The sequence below is a fragment of the Hyla sarda genome, chromosome 10, assembly GCF_029499605.1.
Source record: "Hyla sarda isolate aHylSar1 chromosome 10, aHylSar1.hap1, whole genome shotgun sequence".
Lineage (NCBI taxonomy): Eukaryota > Metazoa > Chordata > Amphibia > Anura > Hylidae > Hyla > Hyla sarda.
The window spans coordinates 30,309,071-30,332,779 of record NC_079198.1 but is presented as its reverse complement, the minus strand read 5'-3'; the positions used below and the strand labels follow the sequence as shown (position 1 = coordinate 30,332,779).

Sequence of the window (23,709 nt, the reverse complement as noted above, 5' to 3'; positions counted from 1 at the left end):
TGAGGGACCAGGGAGAATCCAGAGTCCACAGCTGCTTCCCAGGAGAAGGAGGATACACAGGGATCAGAGCTGCAGCATCCTGTCCTGGCAGTGAGACAGACATTTCTTCCACCCAGCCTGCGTGCCTGTGACTCACTCACAGCGCTGCAGGCCCTGCCGTACCATGAGTGAATCACAGGTGCACAACATTTTTGTGTCATCTTTCCCACTGGAGTGTCCTGACACCCCTGCCGGGGAACCCTGGTTGGGAATCACTGCCAAGTGTAATGTGTGCTGGACTCCCTGTGCATCTGGACATCCTTAGCCAATGCACCCCCTTGCAGCAGCATGCCTGAGGCGATCGCCTCAGTCGCCTTATGGGAGCTACTGCCCTTGTATGCAAGCTTCCATATTGTATTGGCACTGGATCCTCCTACATTTCTCACCCCTTTAGCTTTCCTCTATAGACAGACAGTGCAAAAGTATGACGACATATTAGTACTTTTAGATATGTTTTTAGGTTAGATCTACACTTAGGGTATGTTCACACTGAGGAATTGTAGAGGAATTTACTCGAGTAAATTAAAAACCCAATAGAGTTTAACTGTATGTCTGCTCCTCAGTACACACTGAGGAATTTCCGCAAGCGGAATTCTGATGCTGAATTCCGTTCCGCATGAAGAATGTTCTTTCTTCATGCAGAATCCGCGTCTTTGTCCCACAGAAATGAATGAAATTTTAGTTTTCAGCCAGATGCCGTTCCACGCGGAATTTGCGCAGAAATTCTGCGCAAAAAAATAAAAAATATAAGGGAAATTCTGATTGGTAGTTGTGGTCCAGCAAAAAAATAAATAAAAAGTTTCCTTCTATATTTCCGCATCAATTCAGCACGGAAAAAAAAACTGAAATTCCGCAGGGCAGAATTCGCCAATTCCTCAGTGTGAACATACCCTTACAGTACATTTCTACTACACTATTTATACTCTTCTGTTTAAATCTAGGAACAGAGAACCTAACTTTGATCAGAGAATGAAGGCAAAACTGCACCCATACAGTATGTGGTGGCCAATGGCTGTACAATGTTGCCACAACATCAGCAAACCCATGCAGCCGCTGGTCACTGCAAGTGGGCATAGTTTTGCAAGCATTTTTTAAGGTCATCATGATGACTTGAAAGCTATACTTCCAAGATGACATCAGGCTGGAACTACTCCCCAGATCACCCCTTTAGGGTAGGGTCACACATGCCATATTTTGTTGCGTATTTGCTGCTGCCTATTTTCCTACCCATTGAAGTCAATGGGTAACAAAATAAGCAGCTTATTTTGCTACCCATTGACTTTAAAGGGGTAATCCGGTGGAAAACATTTTTTTTTAATCAACTGGTGCCAGAAAGTTAAACAGATTTGTAAATGACTTATATAAAAAAATGTAATCGTTCCAGTACTTATCAGCTGCTGTATGCTCCACAGAAAGTTATTTTATTTTCTTTTTGAATTTCTTTTCTGTCTGACCACAGTGCTCTCTGCTGACACCTCTGTCCGTGTCAGGAACTGTCCAGAGCAGGATAGGTTTGCTATGAAGATTTGCTTCTAATCTGGACAGTTCCTGACATGGAAAGAGGTGTCAGCAGAGATATGGCTGGTACCGAGCGGCCATGTAGGACTCCCGCAGGGTTTTTAAATGTATACTTTGAAGAATCTCATTTTATACTGAGAGCAATCAGCGCCTGTACCCCTCAGGGATGAGCAGCGGGGAATGGAGTGACACGTTTCCTCTGTGATTTTACTTGGAGTACAGGCATCGTACGAGTAGCAGGGAATTGCGGGGAATGGAGCATCCCGCCCTCAGCATAAAATGAGATTCTTCACAGTATAAGTTTAAAAACCCCACTGAGAGCCCTGAATGGCCACTCCATACCGGCCATTAAGAGCTCCCGGCGGGGTATTTGAAAATGAAAGTACGGACAATATATACATGGCCAGGGAGCAGAGCATTCCACCTGCTCCCTTGGTTAATAGCTTATGATTATTTCTGGTCTCAGAAGTGAGACCTGCTGTGATAGATCCCTCAGCCCCTGTATTACTACCCCCAACATGTAATAGACTCTGTTCCATAATGAGGGTAATAGTACAAGCCCTATAGTAGTCTCCCCAGCCGCCCACAGACTCCCAAAGCTGGGGGAACTACTCTCATATCTACTATCATGGAAACAAGTCTTTCATGATGGGAGTAGTAGCACCTCTGGCTGTGGGAGTCTGTAGGCGGCTGACTTTTTCACAAACGGATGAAAAGCTGATGCAAAAGGCTGCCACTTAATGGCATCCCTTTGCATGAGTTAGTAGGTCCTTTAGCAGAAAGTAGTTAGGTCCGTTTAGTAACGGCGGGACAATAAGCAGGATGGAGGACAATGGCCGTGTGAACCTAGCCTTAGACTTGTTTGGCAATGCACAGCCTATCAGGTCATATACACACAATATACTGTAAATAGTATTATCCTCCATTGATCTAGAGAAAATCAAATGTAGGAAACTTAAATGGGTATAGGATATTCCTGAAAAACCAGCAACCAGTGCCAACAATCAGCGCTTCAGTTTTCTCTGTGGAATAGTAAGTAAACAATTGCAGCCTATCAGATCTAGGGGCAGTGTACTGTGGGTATCACAAGATGGACACCAACCCGATGGACACTGCGGCCTATAATGGGGACAATTAGGGTTCTGTCAAGCTGTCCAGAATTTGATGGAACTTGTGATGGAACCTCTAAAACAGATGTAAACAGAGCCTTAATTGTCAAACGAACACTACTTTTATGGTACTTATATGTTTGATTCTTCACATGACATTATTGTAAATTACAGTTGTGGTGGAGGGTACTAAATGTGCACTGCACAATGTACTGTATGCACAGATGTATTTATTACTCTGCTTCTTGGGAAGAATGGCTTGGCACATATGGATGTTGTATAATGTTTTACTAAGTAGTCATCCAGCCTTATGATGAGAAACAGAACATAGCCGCACATCCACAACTTGTACAATGATGAAATTGCTCCTCAGTATAATGTAAAAAAAATATTACAGGTTGTAAGTGTACCTTTTTGATCAAAACATGCAAGCCCTCTCGCCATGTCATGGCCACCTGATAATAATTGGGTCCCAGAACTAATACTGACATAGTGCTGCGCGGCAACCGCCATCAATGCAACATCAAGCCTGCAGGGAGAATGACCAAGTGGTTAGGCCCCCGGCTCTGGGCCACACAGACAAAGTAACACAGCAACAATGTCCGCCGCACAGCACCACACTAGTGTGAACACCTACCATATGCTCCCTGTCAGGGGCTGCTCTGTCACTGGGCCATTTCCCCTATAGGCACTGACACTGCTCAACACAACTCCATTTTATGTTAGGGACCCAATACACACAGGTGCCCATGATGTGGCTAGCGGGCTTGCACCGTGTGATCATAACCTATAATAATGATCTGTTAATATTATATATATTTTGAGAAGCACAGGATCTTTGTGCAAAATGTAGACATGCGACCATGTCTGTTTTTCTCCATTGATGTCTTAATGTGAGTTCCATTACCCCTAATTTTTTTTATTTTATTTTACATGGTCAGTACATTTCCTCAGCCCTGGCCTATTTAATTAGTGAGAGACTGCAAAGGGATCTGTTTGTGGCAATCTTTCACTGGGAGATTTTTTAAAACCTGTTCAAAGTAAAAGTTGCCCAGTTGCCAATAGCAACCAATCAGATCGCTTCTTTCATTTTGGAGAGGCCTTGTTAAAAATGAAAGAAGCGAGCCGATTGATTGCTATGGGCAACTGGGAAACTTTTCCTCTGGACAGGTTTTGATAAATCTCTCCCTCAGTCCTCTGACTGGAAGTGCATGGTGTGCGTTTACACTGGTGTGGTGCTGTGCACAGTGGCTGTAGGGTGTTGTGACCCAGAGCCAGGGGATAGGTTAGTCAGCATTGGGGCTTCTCTGTCACTGGGTCGTTCCCCCTATTGGACACTGGCGCCATGACAATGGTGGTCACTGCTCAGTACCACACCATTTTATGTTAGGGACCTGCTACATACAGATGGCTGTAACGTGGTGATGCAATCCTACACTAATGACCTGTTAGGATACCGTATATGTAGGCCCGCCAGAGCCATGTGTACAAACCCTTTCAGGCAGAATCCATACATTTATGAGAAATTTACTTGCGTATGCTGTAGTCTTTTCTTATTTAAGCCCTTGAGGACACAGCGCATTTTGGCCTTGTAGACACAGCCAAATATTTTTTCCTCCTTGACTTTTAAGAGACATAACTCTTTCCAGTAAAACTGACATGTTATATTTATTCTGTAGGTCAATATGATTACAATGATACCCATGTTTACATAGTTTTTGTATTGTTTTACTAAATGTACATTACTGTGCGACAAAGCCCAGGTGGCAGTGCCATAAATGTATGTCACATGTTCTCTAGACGTTAATTCCTGGTGCATATTAATATAATCAGTTACAGTTGTTGGTAATAAAGATTGTAATTATCAGTATGCATGACTATAGGACAAGTATACAACATAAAAGAAAAACTTTATATTAACAAACAGGTCTACAGAGTATTCATTGTTACCAGTGACTAATCAACTTGCTGTGTACAACAGACAGCAGCAGCGAGTACAGCACGCCATATCTGCTAGAGCCTGCATGACCTGGTAAGTAAACATCAACTTGTACTGGGACCAATTCAGACTTAGATTTTATCTTTAATTTCCCTTTTTTAGGAAACACTGCAGTTACAGAGCTAAAACCAGTGTAATTAAAAATGTTACATGTCTCTAATTTGGATCTATTCCTAAGTTTAGTTAAACAAAAAAGCTACAAATGTTTTCTACCACCTTTCTGTCCAATTCTGTAGCTGTGTCATTTTTTTAATTCTTTAACATTCAGTTTTTTGTTTTTTTTACCTGTTTGTAATGTATTCTGACAGAAAAGGTATACACCACATTGAAATTGCAACACTAAGGCTAAGTTTCCACACAGGTTTTTTTTCTGGAGTTTTTTTTACGAAAACTGCCACAGCAGTTTTTGAGCCAAAGCCAGAAGTGTATTCAAAAGAAATAGGACATATAATAGAAGGATGTAATAGGTCTCCTTTCTGCTGGATCCACTTCTGACTTTGGTTCGAAACTGCAGTGGCAGTTTTCCATAAAAACACCAGAAACACCTGATGGGTTGTGTTGACACGGACACCTAGGCTTGGTAAGTGACCTCTAGTTTCACTTGTGGCACAGAATGGATCACTATGTTCCATTCTTCTAATCAGATTATTTGTTCATGCAGAGTTTTGCCTCTCTGTGCGCCTCTTGCAGTCATAGTGCATTGTTGGTCTCCCAATCACTTGGACATGCAATGTTGAGCAGTGCTGACATCACAGTCTTAGTGCGTAGTGATCTGCTGTGGATCTGTCTATCTGGAGTGATAAACCAAGGTCTCTCAGTTCAAGCATCCCATATGCAACAGATTGAAGCTAGGTGCTTGAAAATGTGATCATTTGCAGATCTGCGTGACACCTTCTCAATTTACTTAAAGGGGTACTCCGCCCCTAGACATCTTATCCCCTATCCAAAGGATAGGGGATAAGATGTCAGATCGCCGGGGTCCCGCTGCTGGGGACCCTGGGGATCGCTGCTGCAGCACCCCGCTATCATTACTGCGCAGAGAGAGATCGCTCTGCACGTAATGAGGGGCAATACAGGGGCCGGAGCATCGTTACGTCACGGCTCCGCCCCTCGTGACGTCACGGCCCGCCCCGTCAATACAAGTCTATGGGAGGGGGCGTGACGCCCCTGCCATAGACTTGCATTAAGGGGACGGGCCGTGATGTCATGAGGGACGGAGCCATGACGTCACACTGCTCTGGCCCCTGTATCGCCCGTCATTATGCACAGAGCGAACTCGCTCTGTGCAGTAATGATGGAGGGGTGCCGCAGCGGCGATCCCCGGGGTCCCCAGCAGCAGGACCGCGGCGATCTAACATCTTATCCCCTATCCTTTGGATAGGGGATAAGATGCCAGGGGCGGAGTACCCCTTTAACCTTATGGCTTGTCCTTGGTGCTGAAATTGTTAAAGTTAAAGGGGTACTCCACTGGAAATTTTATTTATTTATTTTTTAAATCAACTGGTGCCAGAAAGTTAAACAGATTTGTAAATTATTCAAAAGAAGAGTGTAGTGTCCGGCACTGCTGCTGATATTCCCACGTTACTGGACTATGGGACGTGTAGGAGTGTTCCCCGAAGTGTTGGTGGTGCTCTGACTGTAAGTGGTGAATCACAAATCTTGAAGCAAAGAGGAATGGTAGAAAAAGTCGGCAGACTCACCAAAGACTTCTTTTCCAGGGTAATTTCTTTATTTATTTCATACTCACATATAAAAAGTAGATACAAAAGGTGGGAGAGAGGGATCACAGTGGGGGGTATTCACTGTCTGGCGACAGACTCTGTTTCGCTCGGTACTCGAGCTTCTTCTGGCCCTGAAGAAGCTCGAGTACCGAGCGAAACAGAGTCTGTCGCCAGACAGTGAATACCCCCCACTGTGATCCCTCTCTCCCACCTTTTGTATCTACTTTTTATATGTGAGTATGAAATAAATAAAGAAATTACCCTGGAAAAGAAGTCTTTGGTGAGTCTGCCGACTTTTTCTACCATTCCTCTTTGCTTCAAGATTTGTAAATTACTTCTATTAAAAAAAATGTATCCTTCCAGTACGTGCTGCTGTATGATCCACAGGAAGTTCTTTTCTTTTTGAATATCCTTTATGTCTGAACACAGTGCTCTCTGCTGACACCTCTGTCCATATCAGGAACTGTCCAGAGCAGGAAAGGTTTGCTATTCAGATTTGCTTCTTTCAAAAATGGACAGAGGTGTCAGAGAGCACTGTGGTCAGAAATATAAAAAGAAAAGAACTTCCTGTGGAGCATATAACAGGTGATAAGTCCTGGAAGGATTAAGATTTTTAAATAGAAGTAATTTACAAAACTGTTTAACTTTCTGGTACTGATTGATTTAGAAAAAAAAATGTTTTCCAGAGTAGTTCCCCTTTAATGAGTGGGTATACACTGACTTGACTAGGTAGCAACAAAGACCACTTGTAATTACCTGTCTGGATAAGATATGCAAGTTATATAGACAGAACTCACCATCTATGAATTTCCAAGGGCATATAGTTGATTTGTGGCTGTACTGTGGTTGTCTCACCTATGTCCAAAAGTTGACATGAACACTGCAGGACAAACTCAGATTTACAGGTCTAAAATGTCTAATTTCATAGCCTATCCTACAAATTGGTTACTCTTTAACCTTAGTAAACAATTCACGCATGGAAAAAGAGCTTTTACTAATTCTGCCTTGTGTTAAAGGAGAACTGTAGAGTAATATAACATCCCCTATCCGAAGGATAGGGGATAAGTTATAGATCGCGGAGGGTCCGACCACTGGGACCCCCCGCGATCAACTGTATGGGGCCGTGGCAGTCTGCAGGAAGCGCCGTGTCATCCCCAGCAGGAACCCGCAGCAGACACGCCCCTCCATGTATCTCTATAGGATACATGGAGGGGGCGTGTCAGCTTCCGCGTCACGTGCCAAGCGCAATACAGTCTCGTCGGCACACTGGGCCCACCTCCAAAGCTCACTGCACATGGCTGATTTTGCACAGCATGAAATCTACTTCATATACGCTATGTGTAACCCTACCTTAAGTGGAACTCATTATCTGTGAGTACATTTTAACCCTAAAGTTGCAATATTTTCTATAGGATATAATAAAAGGGTGCCGATACAAATTTTGGGTTATCTGTCCTGGTGAGCAGCTTCCACCAATGGCCACATTCAGTAGTCAGACACCTATTTTTCAAGTCTGACTCTTGACGCCAGCTGCAGCCTTCCTGGATCCAGACGTGGCTCTCCTCTTCGCCTCAGACAGTGGGGCACCTAGCTCCTGGTGAGCCAGAAATCCAGGCAGCCTATTTAGGGAAAATCTGTTTGCCATGCCTTGCCTATAGATTCAGGTATTGAGAATTAATCTCTCTCTGGCTTCCGTTCCTATGACCACTGCCTTGTTCTTTGGATAGTTTACCTTGTACCTGTTTTCTGCTTGGCTCTGACCCCTGGTTGTCTTAGGACTACGCTCTTATTTAATCTAATGGTCTGTCACATCCGGTCCCTGAAAACCACCGTTGGCTTCATTCCTGACTATGCTAATGCTCTGTCAGCACCAGAGGTGTAACTTATAGCTTCTGGGCCCCCATACAAAATCTGCAACAGGGCCCCATGTGCCAAATGTAATGTTGTTCTCTAATGGGGCAGATGTTCCTTGGGGCCCCTTAGGCACAGGGCCCCAATGAGACTGCTACCTCTGCTCCCCCCTATAGTTACGCCACTGGTCAACAAAAACTGCTACCAGTCAGTGACTGTTTTGGGGACCAAGACCTATCAGGAACTCCATATTTTCTTGTGGAGATTACAGGAGATTCCTTAGATTGCAAACCCATGTCTAGCCAATGCCAAACTGATCATGGCTCAGAGAATCTACATCTAGAAATATAACTCATAAGTTAGGAGGAATAAAGTCAAGATTGTTAAAAAACTTGTTTAAACACAATTCTTGCTTTCAATCAATACTTTCAACCTTACATTTAGAAATCATGCATGAAGGTCAAGTTTTAGCCAATCACTGTTTGAGGATTGGGGATTTATATATCTATTTCTAGAATGCTTCTTCATAAAGAGGACCCAAAATAAATTAGATTGCATTATCTCGAAATAGACTAGGTTGCCCTAATAGGTTGACCTTTTATGGTTTCTTGATGCGCCCTCCTGTTCCTGAGATATGAGGGTTTATATTGTTTGACAATTTATAGAATCAGTAGGATGGGCAAGAAGTTAATTTTAACTAACTGGAGGGAGGGGGGATGTATATTCATAAGCGGGCGGCGCTGCGGACAGGCGGCGCTGACGTCAGTGCAAGTTAAGATACAGAAACCCCATCCGTGCCAGTTACAGACAGATTTCCAGGTATAATAAAACTAAGATTAAGGGCGAACGGCTGGGCGGATCCGGCCATGGTAGGGACCATAGGAATCAGTGTTTCCCGCACTATCAATCAGTACATGTGGTTAGTGCACGAGAAAACATGTGAGTTTTCCTTTAATAACAATGGGAGGGTGGCAGGTGATGGGCAGGATTATACTGTCAGGGGGTGTGTATTGAGCAATCAATATACAACATTCACATCTCCGGACTATATAATCCGCCCATCATCTGATATTCGCTGCCAGTACTAACATTAAGCTCATACCCACCTAAATGATTCCCTAAATTATCAGACAAACTATAAACCCACATAGCTCAGACACAGGAGGGCTTGTTAGGAAACTGTAAAAAGGTGTGTGATGAGGGCATCCTAAGCTATTTAATGACAGTAAACTATCAATTTTGGGGAGTTGGCTAAAGGTCTTCTTTAAACAGAGGTCTTTTATCCCGTAACCATCCTGTAACCAGTTGTAAACCCAGTATAATTTTCCTGTATAATCCTCATTGTCTCCAATGGTAATTTCGTTGACTAAATATTTTAGTCATAATTTTTGTGACAGAGTTTTTACCTTTTTGTTAAAATAAAAACCCATTTCCCAGTTTGAAAATGATGACAAATGTTTGTAATTTTCGTCAGCAAGCTGACGGACAGGTCAATATGGGGGACAGTGTGGGATAGGGAACAATGCTATAGGGACAATGTGAGGACATACCTATGTTATAAGGACAATGTGAGGGACATAGCTATGCTATAGGAACAATGTGGAGGACCTAACAATGCTATATGGACAGTATGGGGGGCATAGCTCTTCCATAGGGACAGTGTGGGGGACATCATGCTATAGGGACAATGTTGGGGACTTAAAGCTATATTGAAGGTGTCGGGGCATAACTTTTACATATGGGCAGTGTGGGAGACATTAATATAGGGACAGTGTGGTGACCTAATAATGCTATAGGGACAGTGTGGGGGACATAACTATGTTATAAGGACAGTGTGGGGACCTAACAATGCTATGAGGACAGGATAGCTATGCTATAGGGGCACTGTAGGGGATCTAAAAAAAAAGCTATAAGGACAATGTGAGGGACATAACTATTAAATATGGACAGTGTAGGGGATATTATTACATATGGACAGTGTGGGGGATATAATGCTATAAGGACAGTGCAAGAGACTTAGTTATGCTAGGGGGACAATTAAGGGAACCTTACAAAGCTAAATGGACAGTGTAGGGGACATAACTTTTATATAGGGACAGTGTGGGGGACCTAACCATACTGTGGGGACGGACCTATTTTTTATTATATAGGGACAGTGTGGGGGACCTAACAATGCTATAGGGACAGTGTGGGGAAAAATATGCAGACAACTGTCTAGCTTACCGTTATGGATCCATAGTGGACAGCGAGACATTCCGTCGGGCACCACGCACAGCGGTGAGGTACCGGAACTCCAGCCGCAGACACAACAGCAGTGAGAGGTGTGACAGGCAGTGTAGTATACCATGCAGACCGCTGTCTGGCTTACTGGTATGGATCCATAGTGGACAACGAATCATTCCATCGAGCACCTCACACAGTAGTGAGGTACCCGAAGTCCAGTCGCAGATACACCAGCCATGTGATGGTTGAAAGGTGATGTAGGAAAACATGCAGACCACTGTCTGGCTTACTGGTATGGGTCTATAGACGACAATGAGTCATTTGGTCGGCACCTCACACAGTAGTCAGGTACCGGATCTCCAGCCGCAGATACATCAGCAGTTTGCTGTATGACAGTCAGTGTAGGCAACCATGCAGACCACTGTCTGGCTTACTGGTATGGGTCCATAGTAGACAACGAGTAACTCCTTCGGACACCTCGCCCAGTAGCGAGGTACCGGAACTCCAGCCACAGATACATCAGCAGTGTAATGTGTGACAAGCGGTGCAGGAACCATGCATACCACCATCTGGCTTACTGGTATGGGCCCCTAGTAGACAACATGTCATTCCATCGGTCACCTCGCACCATAGTGAGGTACCGAAACTCGAGCAGCAGATATATCAGCTGTGTGATGTGTGGCAGGTGGTGTAGTAAACCATGCAGACCACTGTTTGGCTTACTGGTATGGATCCATAGTAGACAACAAATCTAGCCGCAGATACATCAGCTGTGTGATGTGTGACAGGCCGTGTAGGTAACTTTGCAGACCACTGTCTGACTGACTGGTATGGGCCCACAGTAGACAATGTTGCTTTCCATCAGTCAACCCGCACAGTAGAGAGGAATCGGAACTCCAGCCACAGACACATCAGCTGTGTGATGAGAGACAGGCAGCAGAGGAAACCACATAGACCACTGTCTGGCTTACTGGTATGAGTCAATAGTGTATAACGGGTCAATCCTTCGGACACCACACACCAGCAGTGGGGTACCAGAGTGTCGGACGCAGCAGCTTTGAAATGAGTGACTGGCAAGACTACTGTCTTGCAAAATGATATCAGGTTCCATCCACGCCCATGTAGGAATATCATCATGGAGACTTTGTGGGACTCTGTGGGAATCCGGGGAACACTAGCTACGGATGTGGTAGCCTGTGGAGAAGGGAATTTCATAGCATGACATGCCAAGAACACCTCCAGGATGGGTGGTCGGCAGACCTGACAGATGAGGAATCTCAAAAGAAACCTGAGCATCTGCCAGGATTACACAACAAATATTTAGAATTGTATGGCACTCTCACGGAAATTCCCAAGGGAAAGGGAAAACCTGGAAACAACCCGCCATGGCCGTTCACATATGCTCAAGGACCGGGATCAAAAAATGCAAGATTAGGAATGCCAGAGGGATAACCCAAGCAGCCCATGTCTTGTGTATAACAGGTCACCTTCTGACTGAAACAAATAAAGCAGCTCCCAAAACAGATTCTCAGAAAGGACCCTGTAGATATTGCCGGCCTGCAATAGAAATATGGGCCACAAGAGGGTGTTAAACCACACCAAATGGTCTGAGTGATCAAAGAACACACACACATATTATGTATAGATAATTTTTTTTTGTTAAAGAAAAAATCAGGCAATAATGTGGCTGTAAGGGAGCATGGGACGCCCTGCAAAGTTCTGCCCAAAAACCTATTTCTTATGTAGGCAGACAGGAAGCCTATGGAGCAACGACGGCTCAAGCAGAGTACTATAGATGCGCCTGCCAGGTAGGGGAGCAATAGAGGCCGGAGAAACACAAGCTCTCACCGGCTACTGCCTCGGGAGCAAGAAGAACCTTCCCACGGAGGGCCCCCTCGACCACCACAGCGGAGGAGGGCGGAGCTAGCCGCCGCAGAGTGAGTCTCATATCTCACTGGACAATGCCCCAGCCGTGCGTGAGCCGGAGAGGAGGAGCTGCCTGACCTCCCGGCTCGCACTGTGAGTCAGGGGAAGAAGAAAGGCGGCGTTATGATCTCCCGAACTGGGAGGGATGATCAGAAAGTGAAAAGCTCCCGGCCGTGAAAAAAAGTGAGTGCTGCTCCCTGGTAACCCCCCTCCAAAGACCATAGATGCAGCCGAAGCTGCATGAATAAAATAGAGAGGGTTAACCCCTCACTGCTCGGACCCCCCCAAAAAAAAAAAGACAGCCCCAGAAATAGGGGCATAAAACCACTGCTCCTTCAGGGGGGAGGGGGGGTTGTATACTCCTTCAGTCGCCACATACTCACCCAAGATGTCTTCAGCCATCCTTTTAGTCACCTGCATCAAGTCATGCTGAGACAGGACGAGCAGGGAAGATGGGGGACCCGGACCCTAGGTACAACCCGTGCCCCTTAACCGCATATGGGGGAACAGGAAGCGCCATGCTCCTTAACCCCCACCTGAAAAAAGGAAAACAAAAGGGAGTAAGAATCTAACTAAACAGCCCTTACTAGAGAAAAAAAAAAAAAAACAAGGTCTGGGGAGCTCTCAGACCTGTGTCTTGCCTCCTGCTGACACTAGCTAAAACTGATTACCTCACTGTAGGTGGGCGGCGCCTCTTAGTGGCAAAAGCATATACCCATCAGTTAGGTGTCCCCCGAGAAATTATTATATAGGAACAGTGTGGGTGACAATGTTATAGGGACGGTATGGGGGACAAAGCAATGCCATAGGGATAGTGTGGGGGATATAGCTATGTTATAGGGACAGTGTGTGGGACATAGCTAAGCTATAGGGACAGTGTGAGGGACATAGCTATGCAATAGGGACAGTGTGAGGGACATAGCTATGCAATAGGGACAGTGTGAGGGATATAGCTATGCTATAGGGACAGTGTGGGGGACATAGCTATGCTACAGGGACAGTGTGGTGGACATAGCTATGCTACAGGTACAGTGTGGGGGACATAGCTATGCTACAGGGACAGTGTGAGGGATATAGCTATGCTATACAGACAGTGTGGAGGACATAGCTATGCTATAGGGACAGTGAGAGGGATGTACTGTAGCTATGCTATAGGGACAGTGTGTGGGACATAGCTATTCTATAGGGACAGTGTGAGGGACATAGCTATATCCCTCACACTGTCCCTATAGCATAGCTATGTCCCCCACACTGTCCCTATAGCATAGCTATGTCCCTCACACTGTCCCTATTGCATAGATATATCCCCCACACTTCCCTTTAGCTTAGCTATATCCCTCACACTGTCCCTATAGCATAGCTAAGCTAAAGGGACAGTGTGGGGGATATAGCTATGCTATAGAGACAGTGTGGGGGACATAGCTATGCTATAGGGACAGTGTGGGGGACGTAGCTATGCTATAGGGACAGTGTGGGGGACATAGCTATGCTACAGGGACAGTGTGAGGGATATAGCTATGCTATACAGACAGTGTGAGGGATATAGCTATACTATAGGGACAGTGTGAGGGATATAGTTATGGTATAGGGACAGTATGATGGATATAGCTATGCTATAGGGACAGTGTGGGGGTTCTTAATACTATAAAGAGACAGTGTGGGGGATTTAACTACAATATGGTGGCTTAACTATGATCTGGGGGAACATAGGGGACCTAGGACTGGTGCAGAGTTATGCTTAATTAATATGGGAGCACAAAGTTAGCACTTCTATTGTGTGGAACAATGCACATGGAGAGTTTGTAGAGAGGTAAGGATTGTGCTGAAGCGACGAGCCTAACATGTTTGTCTGGCTGCTCTGGCATACTCTGTAGAGAGGAGTTGTGGCTGGGTATAATCTTCAGGATGCCTTGGTCATATTTGATGAGCAGGATTTGAAGCTGCAGATCTCATGCTTTGTTCAAATAGTTTACATTGAAATCTGCCACTTTAAATCCTGTGTATACAATGATCCCTCAACATACAATGGTAATTCGTTCCAAATGAACCATAGTTACTGAATCCATCGTATGTTGAGGGATCCGTGGAATAGTAATATACAAAGTTATACTCACATGTCCCTGCCACTTCGGACCGTCACCGCTGCCCTGGATCGTCGCTCTCCATCGCCGTAATCATGTCGCTACGCTTGCTGCTCCTATTGGATGATGGGACAGCGTGCACGGCGACGTGATGACTATTAAGGAGAGCGACGGTCATGCAGCGGAGCCTGAAGAGGACGGTCCGGAATATTGGGGACAGGTGAGTGACACTCACCGGACCACACAGGGCACCTTAAATGGCTATCCGTCAGCAGCTGAAGCAGTCTGCACTGCCAGATAGCAGTTTATGCAATGGCCCCGACATACAAAAGCATTGTATGTTGATGCTGCCTGCAACATGCGATGGCCTCTGAGGGGCCATTGTATGTTGAAATTATCGTATGTTGGGGGATCACTATATGTGCATGTATGTACATGTGAATAGACCCTTAATGTGTTTTGGACCCACCCCTAGTTTTGGTTAAAACCAAATCTGACCAAATCGAGGGTTAAATGAGTTCAAAATACTGGCCCCGATTTACTATTGTAAACCCGACATGTTTTGTCGGGTTGTGCGCCAGATTCTGTCTCATTGCACCAGAGATTCTGTCTGCGCCGGAATTTGTGCCAGAATTCTGTCTGCACCAGAAATGAAAAACCCGACCAACTCTCCATTTTACTGAGAAAACCTCCCCCCCCCTAAAAAAAAACATATTTACTAAAGGTTTCCGCAGAAAATGCTGTGGATTTGAGCTGAGGAAAACCCGACACATCAGAGCATGTGTTAAAAAAATTAAAATAAATAAATAAAAAAGCAAAATGTAGGAAAAAAGTGGAAAATGTAGGGAAACCTTAGTAAATACCGGGGAAAATAAATTGTAGGGATTAAAACCCACAAAGGGAATTAAAACACTCAACTCAATAGGGACTCATTAGGGATATAGGTTGAACTTGATGGACTCTGGTCTTTTTTCAACCTTATGAACTATGTTACTATGTTACTAAAGAAACCTACACTCCACTCTTAGTAAATCAGGGCTACTGTGTGTGAACTCGGCCTAAGACTGATTGAGGGAGATTTATCAAAACCTGTGTAGAGGAACGGTGCTGCAGATGCCCATAGCAACCATGAAATGAAAGAACTGATCTGATTGGTTGCTATGGGCAACTGCACCACTCTTCCTGGTGATTAACAATGCATTCTCTGAATTGATCAGTGTCCTACTGTTTATAGCATATCAAATGAAAAATAAGTTATTTTAGTATATTTAACCCCTTAACGACCACGGAGGTATATTTATGTCGGTGGCCAGCTCCCGTCATGTGAAGCGCGCTCAGGAGCTGAGCGTGCTTCGTACCTGCTGGGTCCTGGTTGCTATCAGCAACCAGGACCCGCGGCTAATATCGGACATCGCCGATCGGGCTGATGTCCGGTATTAACCCTTTAGACGCCACGATCAAAGTTGATCACGGTGTCTGAACCGGGAGAAAACACTGCTGGTTAGCTCGGCAGAGCTGATCAGGACCGCACAGATTACACTGATCAATGCTATGCTATGGCATAGCATTGTTCAGTGTACACAATCAAAGGATTGCATGCAATAATCCTCTATGGGGGCTAAAAAAAAAAAGGGGGAAAAAAATGGCGTACATGTAAAAAAAATTCCAAAGTCCCAAATTGCGTTTTTTGGTCACTTTGTATACCCCAAAAAAAATATAAATGTGTAAAAAGCGTTCAAAAATTCCCATCAAAAAACAATTATGGTACAGATAAAAACTTCAGCTCACAGCGCAAAAAAATTAGCCCTCATACCGCCCCGTATAAGGAAAAAAGTTATAGTGGTCAGAAGATGACAATTTTAAAACATACTAATTTTGGTGCGTGTAGTTATTTTTTTTAAGTAGTAAAATAAAATAAAAACTACATAAATTGGGTATCATTGTAACCATATAGTGGGAGATTTATCAAAACCTGTGCAAAGGAAAAGTTGCCCCGTTGCCCATAGCAACCAATCAGCTCGCTTCTTTAATTAACAAGGCCTATGCAAAAGGAAAGAAGCAATCGGATTGGTTACTATGGGCAACTTTTCCTCTGCACAGGTTTTGATAAATCTTCCCCATAGACCTTCAGAATAAAGATAAGGTGCTATTTTTAGTGGAAATTGAACTGCATAGACTCAGAAGCCCCCAAAATAAAAAAATAGCGTTTTGTTTTTTTCTTACATTTTGCCCCACAAATAATTTTCTTCTAGTTTCGCCATACATTTTTGGGTGAAATGATTGATGTCTTTACAAAGTACAATTGGTGGCACAAAAAACAAGCCACATATGGGTCTGTAGGTGCAAAATTGAAATCTTTCTGACTTTTAGAAGGTGAGGTGGAAAATACGAAAGTGCAAAAATGAAGTAAAAAAACGGTGGTCCTTAAGGGGTTAACATGGAACACATTTTAAATAAATCCTTTTGATAAGTTTATAAAAAAAATGTGGATCTCCTAATAATTAGTTCCTTACACATACATATGCCATTTGTAAGTTGTTAAAGTGATAGGCTTTTCCTTAGTTTACATCACTTATGTTTTAATACCATTATATTTAGGTTATTTATAGAGGGACGCTGCTTGTTGGCTCCATTTTTGACAAAGCTGAGATCTTTTCCTTCCACTCGAAGACTTCTCCTGCTGATTCTTCTCTACACCTTGGGCTTCTCTATGTGGCCTGGAAACAACATCTTGACAGTTGTAGGAGAGATCCTATGGCCTCACCTCAGACTGCAACATCTTAATCTTCCACCAATTTAGAGGCCTGCTCTGGATTTTAGTAAGAGGGATAACCAACACTTTAATATGCTATTCACTGCAGTTATTAGATATTTTAGACGAAGAAGATCTACAAAAGTTGAATATAAGAAAGTTTACATATGTTCATGTAGCTTTTCAAAAGTGTCTGATGTTTAATCCATTAAGTATTACCACTTGTTGGATTAAAACCTTTCTAAGATGTAACACATTGTAGAGCAAAGGAATGACGCTCTCCTAACTCTCCACTAATGGCAAATGTTAGGGGAGCAAAAAGGTCTTGGATTTTAACTTTTGTTCTTGGTGAGAAACTACAACTAGGAGTCTGGCAGCAGCTTTCGTTAGCTTTCTGTTAAGAACACATGCACACTCAGCCGAGTATGCATGTACATCTGGGGTGGAGTCTGTTGAATGTAGAATTAATGGCCTGGTTAAAGCAGCGATTAAATTGATTGACATGGGCCACTGCAACACTTTTATTGTGCACTAATTTTAATAAATTTCCTCTATTGTATAATTTCATCTACCAATTAGTAAAGGATATAATTGGCATAAAGAACAGTTGTTATACACAGTACAGGTTTTTTTTTTTTTTTTTTCTTTTTTGTGTTACCAAAAGCAAAATGTAGGAGGCCAACGGCATACCCTGCATCCTGTGGTGGTAGCACCCATATCCTTTGGGGAATGTAACCAAAGTACATTGAACAAATCCTGGTTCAAGGACCGCATATTTTTTTTTCAATGCAAGCATATTACAAAGAGTTGAATCCACAAAACTTATATAAAAAGTGTTACTGTAGTTAGAAAAGAAACAAAAATAAATTTTTGTACATCAATACTGCATAAAAAAAAAAATTACTACATATACTTTGTTGAAAAAAATGTGTTTCCGAAAGATGTGAAGTGTGTTAAAAAAAAAAATAATAATAATAATTTTACTAGGGGTCTCTCTCATTTTGTTATTCAACCCTTGTCAGCTAGACCAATCCATCCTAACAACAGCAAATATGGTTGGATTTGCTGACAGGGCGGCGGTGATTGGTATCTCTGTGCTCTGCTCACTCCTATGCTTAACTGAGCTCAGCAGTGGCAGCTGATCCATGTGAGAGAGACATGGGCCAGACATCTGCAGAATTTACAGATGACAGTAATTTTCAGGCACATTGACCATCAATACAAGGTACTACATCAATAAATTGTTTATATGCACACATACATTTCTCTTTGGGCACAAAATGAACGTATAACATATTTCTTGAGGACTTGTACCCTATATTGTGGACATGGTACACAGTGCAGGCCATGTGAGAAGGTAGACTAGAAATGAGCAAGTTGTCATGTCACGTCCCCAGTAAAACTTTAGGGGGACTGAACACCCCTACAGAGAAAATAAGGTACTTTACATATAAAATATGCATATTCATGTACATAATATTTTTAGTGCTAATAACTACACCAGCTAGAGAATGTTTGTAAATTTTACAACTAATGACAGTAACATATTAAGTTATTACAAGTAAAGTGACCTCAGACTTACAAACAATGGATCATGGGAGTTTTAGTTTAAGGGAACAAACTCCAACAGGAAATAACCAATTCGCAAAAAGATAGCCTCAGTGTTATGGTAATCTCACAACAGACATTTAGCCCCTCAAAAAAGCACAGATCCTTCCTAAACATGTCAATTACTACATGGTAAAGTTGCCTACTCTAAATAGAAGGCGTCTGAACTCAAGGAAAGCTATAACTATTATAGCAGGTTATTAATTCATAATTAAGTTGATATTTATAGGGGAGATTGCCTGACATTTATTCCTTTAAAAACTAAGAACAGAAAAGATATTGTCTTGAGAGAAGATATGTAAACCTCAATGAGGATCTCTCTAGGATTGAGAGTGGCAGTGATGAACCCAACCTTCCCATGCTTTATATGTAATATATTTCTAGCACAATAGAAGTATAGGGCTGGATGTAATTCTACCAGAGATACATATGGCCACCAAAAAATAAAGAACACTAAAATTGCTGTGATCAGCCAGCTTCTATAATAGAATTGTTGCCTTCAATATTAGTTAATTCTATAGTTTCTGCCTTTAAGAGACCATGAGGGAGATACTCAAAACTACATGCATCTGAAATATTCTTAGGCTGTATAGTCTACTGTTAGTTTGCAATTTTTTTTATTATGTTACCAAATGTTTTCGAGGTCTGGGTGACATTGCATGCATAGCTAGAGAAACATCCTGCAGCGGCAACTTGATGCAGTCATGTGACATTACATAACTATGGATTCAATGTCCTGGAGGACTAGTGTAGACACATGGGACAGAAGCCAAAAGTTATATTAAGAACATTAGACTAACAGACTAAAGAGTGGCCACTACATTAAAGCCCTCTTACCTTACTAAGATAGATTACTTACCGGGTAATCTGTTTTTCATTAGCTCATGACAGTACCCCTGGAGAGGACCTTCCACCGCAGGACAGAAAACCTGGGAACATAAAAATAGGACACGCCTCTCCACACCTCAGTTCAAAGTACTCCAAAGGAGCCAATAAGCACAAAATTATTTTCATTCTCAGTACTAATTAAACAACATAATTTAATTTTTTTAGGGCAGGATAAATGAGGGGTGCTGTCATGAGCTAATGAAAAACAGATTACCCGTTAAGTAATCTATCGTTACCTGATTGCTCATGACAGCACCCCTGGAGACTTAGAAAAGTAGCCAATCAGGGCAGGACTACCGCCTGAAGGACTTTACGTCTAAAGGAAAGATCAGAAACAGGATTTAAGTGTAACCTATAGTGTTCTAAAAAAAAAAGTATGTTTTAAGGACCATGTAGCTGCCCTACAGATCTGGTCCAAAGAGGCTTCAGCCTTCTCTGCTCAGGAAGAAGTCACTGCTCTGGTAGAGTGAGCTGGAAAAAAAAGGAAGGTGGATCCTGATTCTATGTAGTCTAGGCTAATGTAATTGATGCCCTGATCCACCTACTAATAGACTGTTTAGAAGCAGTCTTGCCATTGTTAGGGCCAGAAAATTGTACTAAAAGATTTTCTGAAGAACTAAAGTCCATAGTAGAGCTCAGATACTTCAGGAGGCCTCTTCTGACATCAAGGTTACGGAACTTGACTTCACCTTCATGTCTTCGCTCATCACAAAAAAGTGGGAAGAATAGTCTCCTGAGATTTATGAAACTCTGAGACCACTTTCGGCAGAAAAGATGGTAAAGTTCTCATTACTACTCTGTCATCTAATATCTTGGTATAAGGAGGAAAGGCAGAGAGCGCTTGCAATTAACCTACCCCCCAAGCCGTTGTTTTTGTCAGGAGGAAGCACATCTTGAGGGTGAGCAACTTGATGGAGATATAATCCAGGAGGTTCAAATGGTGGTCCTGATAAGGCATCTAACACCAGATTCAAGTCCCAAGGGGGAACAGAGGGTCTTGATTTAATCTTGTAGCCCCAGAAATAAAACATTTAACTAAGATATTATCTGCTAACTTGTAGTTAAAAAAGGAACTAAGTGCTGAAATTTGTACTTTAAGGGTACTAGGACTTAGCTTCTTATCCAGGCCTAACTGGAGGAAATGAATGATTTGAGGGATATTAGGGTCTCTTAATGGATCAACTGCAGGTCCCACTACTCTTAAGAAGGCTCTCCATGTTCTTCGTTATATGGCAGATGTTACGTCTTTCCTACTTGCAAGTAAGGTGTTTATTACTTGGTCAGATAGGCCTCTAGCTTTTAAAATTGAGTTCTCAGCATCCAGACTGTTAGATGTAGGTGAGCTGACTGAGGATGGTGAACTGGTCCCTGGTACAGTAGATTCTCCCTGTCTGGAAGAACACACGGTTGCAAGACTGACATTGTCCTTAGCAAGGTAAACCAGGGCCTTCGAGGCCAGAAGGGCGCCATCAATAGTACTAAGGCTCTGTCCTGTCTTATGTTCTTCAAGACCTGAGGGATAAGGCAAAGAGGTGGGAAAGTGTACCCTCTTTTTTTTTCCCCCAGTTCTGAGAGAAGGAGTCTACTGCTGTCAGATAATCCAGTGGGTAGAGAGAATAGAACCTGTGAATCTTCCTGTTTCTGGAAGCAAAGATCCATAGAGAATTTTCCAAACCTTTCCTATCATTGCAAATATCTCCTTGTTTAGACACCATTCGGACTGAAGAATATGAATTCTGCTCAGGAAGGCTGCCACCTCTCAGGTGAACCGCAGCGAAAGATGACAGCTTGGCTTCTGCTAAGGAAAAAATCTGGAAGGAGACTGAAAACAGGGAGTCTGATCATGTCCATTTGTTTTTTGTATCACAAAGTTGTTGTTTTTTTTTGACCAAGAAGAGAGGGGAATAGAATCCCATCCCCTTCTTCCCCCTGGGGGACTGGAACCAGGACTTTTTTTGAGCAAGAGAGATTTTATTTATGTTATGGCCTCTTGTTTCAGGGGACCTTTCACTATCCCAGAGGGAAAGAACCTGTCCGGAGGAAAAGACCGGAACTCCAGAAAGAGACCTGATGTCATGGTGACTAGAACCCAGGGGCTGGAAGAAATTTTCTCCCAGGCCCCAGCAAACCTGGACAGATGCCCCCCCAATGGGAGAAAGCAGTCATTGTTTGAGATCTTTAGAACTAGACTCTTTGTTGGGATTGAAGAGGAAACCTCTACCTTTACTTGGGACTTTAAATTTCCTATTGTGCTGAAACTTCTGATTAGGCTTTCTGGGTTGTTTTTTGCTATGAAAGGAATCGGGCACGGACCAAAAAGGCGATCTCCAATGCAAGGGATGGAACATAGTTTGCTTTTTAAGTCCACATCACCCTTCCACTGCCTAAGCCATGTGGCTCTCCTAGAAAAATTAGATAAAGCGGCTGCTCTGGCACCCAATCTTACAGAATCTACTGAAGAGTCTGCCAAAAAATCTACCGCCTTGGAAATGACAGGTAAGGATTCTAAGATCTCTTCTCTAGGGGTCTGGTTAACAAGATGGGATTGTAATTGTGAAACCCAGACTCATTGGTTCTGATAGAAGCTGGTGCTGCCTCCCAGGTTTTTTGTTAAAGAACTCGGCTTTTTTGTCCATTGGATCAGAGTTCCTAGATCCTCAAAAGGCAAGGCGGATTTTTTAGTCATTTTAGCCACCGAGGCATCAATTAACGGGGCCCTATCCCATGACTTCATGACTGACTCCTCAAAGCGGTACTTCCTTTTAAGGAGTTTAGGAAAAAAAGATTTCTTCTCAAAATGTTCCCATTCTTTATCAATTATTTGCTTTATTCTTTTATTAAAATTAAATGTACCGGACTTCTTGGGGCCTAAGCCTTCATATAGGGCGTCTTCGGCCATCACTGTCTCTCTGCTCTCCTCAAGATTAGCCGTTCGGTCAATTGGTTTAAGGAGCTGATCAATATCATCTGGAGAAAAAAGCTATTTGGATTTAAACTCTTCTTGCTCTTCATCAGAGGAGGAATATAGAGTAAGATTTTCCTCTTGAACACTAGGGGGACTGGAAATAGCAGGGGTGACCACAGAGGAGGCTGAAGCACCCACATTCCCGACAATTCCTAGTCCGGATCATTACTCTTAGGCAGCTAGCAATTGCAGAGGACTCCTGGGCCACAATAACTTCAATACAGGCTGCACATAGACTTTTCATAGGCAGGATCTAATGGCTTCCTATGTTCTGCACCTTCTTTATTACGGGATTTAGAAGAAATACTTCTGGCTACCCTACAAAACAAAACAATAGCCTGACTTAGCTAGCAGAATATGGAATGAAATTGAAATGATCTCACCCAGAATTAGATCCACACCTCTGTAGTCTGGCTGGAACTACTCTTCTTGGAGCGTCCACCTCCCTCTGACGAATGCTCCGACATGCTATAGGAGTTTTTTTTCAACAAAACTCTGCAGGGCAACCAAGAATGGTCTGCTTAGCTGCTGTGGGCTGGAACTGCTGCCACTGGATACCGCTGCTGTACTGCTGCGGGCTTCTGGATATTGCTGCAGGCTGGCTGCCTGCTTACCATGAGGTTCCAGGCGCTGTAGAACGCCGATGGGGAATACAAAACTGGACAAAACCTGCGCCCGTTTTGAATGGAGCCGGAACCGGAAGGGACGCTAAGCTGCCAGGCTGATGTCACATCCGCTGGCATTACTCCACAAGCGATGGGAGAGCCGGCAGAAACCACGCTACTCCACAGACCCCACATCCTTAACACCACTGAAACCAGGGGAAAAGGACGGAGATGCAGAGCTATCGGGACCCCACCGTACCCCCCGCAGGCAGGCTTATGGCTGCTCCCCAGAGGAGACTTCTGCCGAACAGGGAGCCCCACTACCGGAGGACCTGCAGCCCCTTGGAGAGTTATGGAGAAAGCTACCAGGCCTCCTACCAGTGGACAGGAAACCTGAACGGAGGTGTGGAGAGGAGTGTCCCAT

At 43.5% G+C, this 23,709-nt stretch overlaps 1 protein-coding gene across 4 annotated transcripts in view; it reads left to right on the top strand.

The window, feature by feature from the left end:
• Window positions 1-23,709, top strand: part of KASH5 (KASH domain containing 5) — a 250,514-nt gene that overhangs the window by 96,944 nt on the left and 129,861 nt on the right. For 2 of the 4 annotated variants that reach the window (XM_056541652.1, XM_056541653.1), the window contains exons 18-19: window positions 4,594-4,698; window positions 17,066-23,660. In XM_056541652.1, coding sequence (XP_056397627.1) covers window positions 4,594-4,698; window positions 17,066-17,267 — 307 coding nt within the window. In that variant the 3' untranslated portion in view covers window positions 17,268-23,660. Of the gene's footprint in view, window positions 1-4,593; window positions 4,699-17,065; window positions 23,661-23,709 lie in introns of those variants that run through there. The other 2 variants (XM_056541654.1, XM_056541656.1) reach the window with 1 other exon arrangement.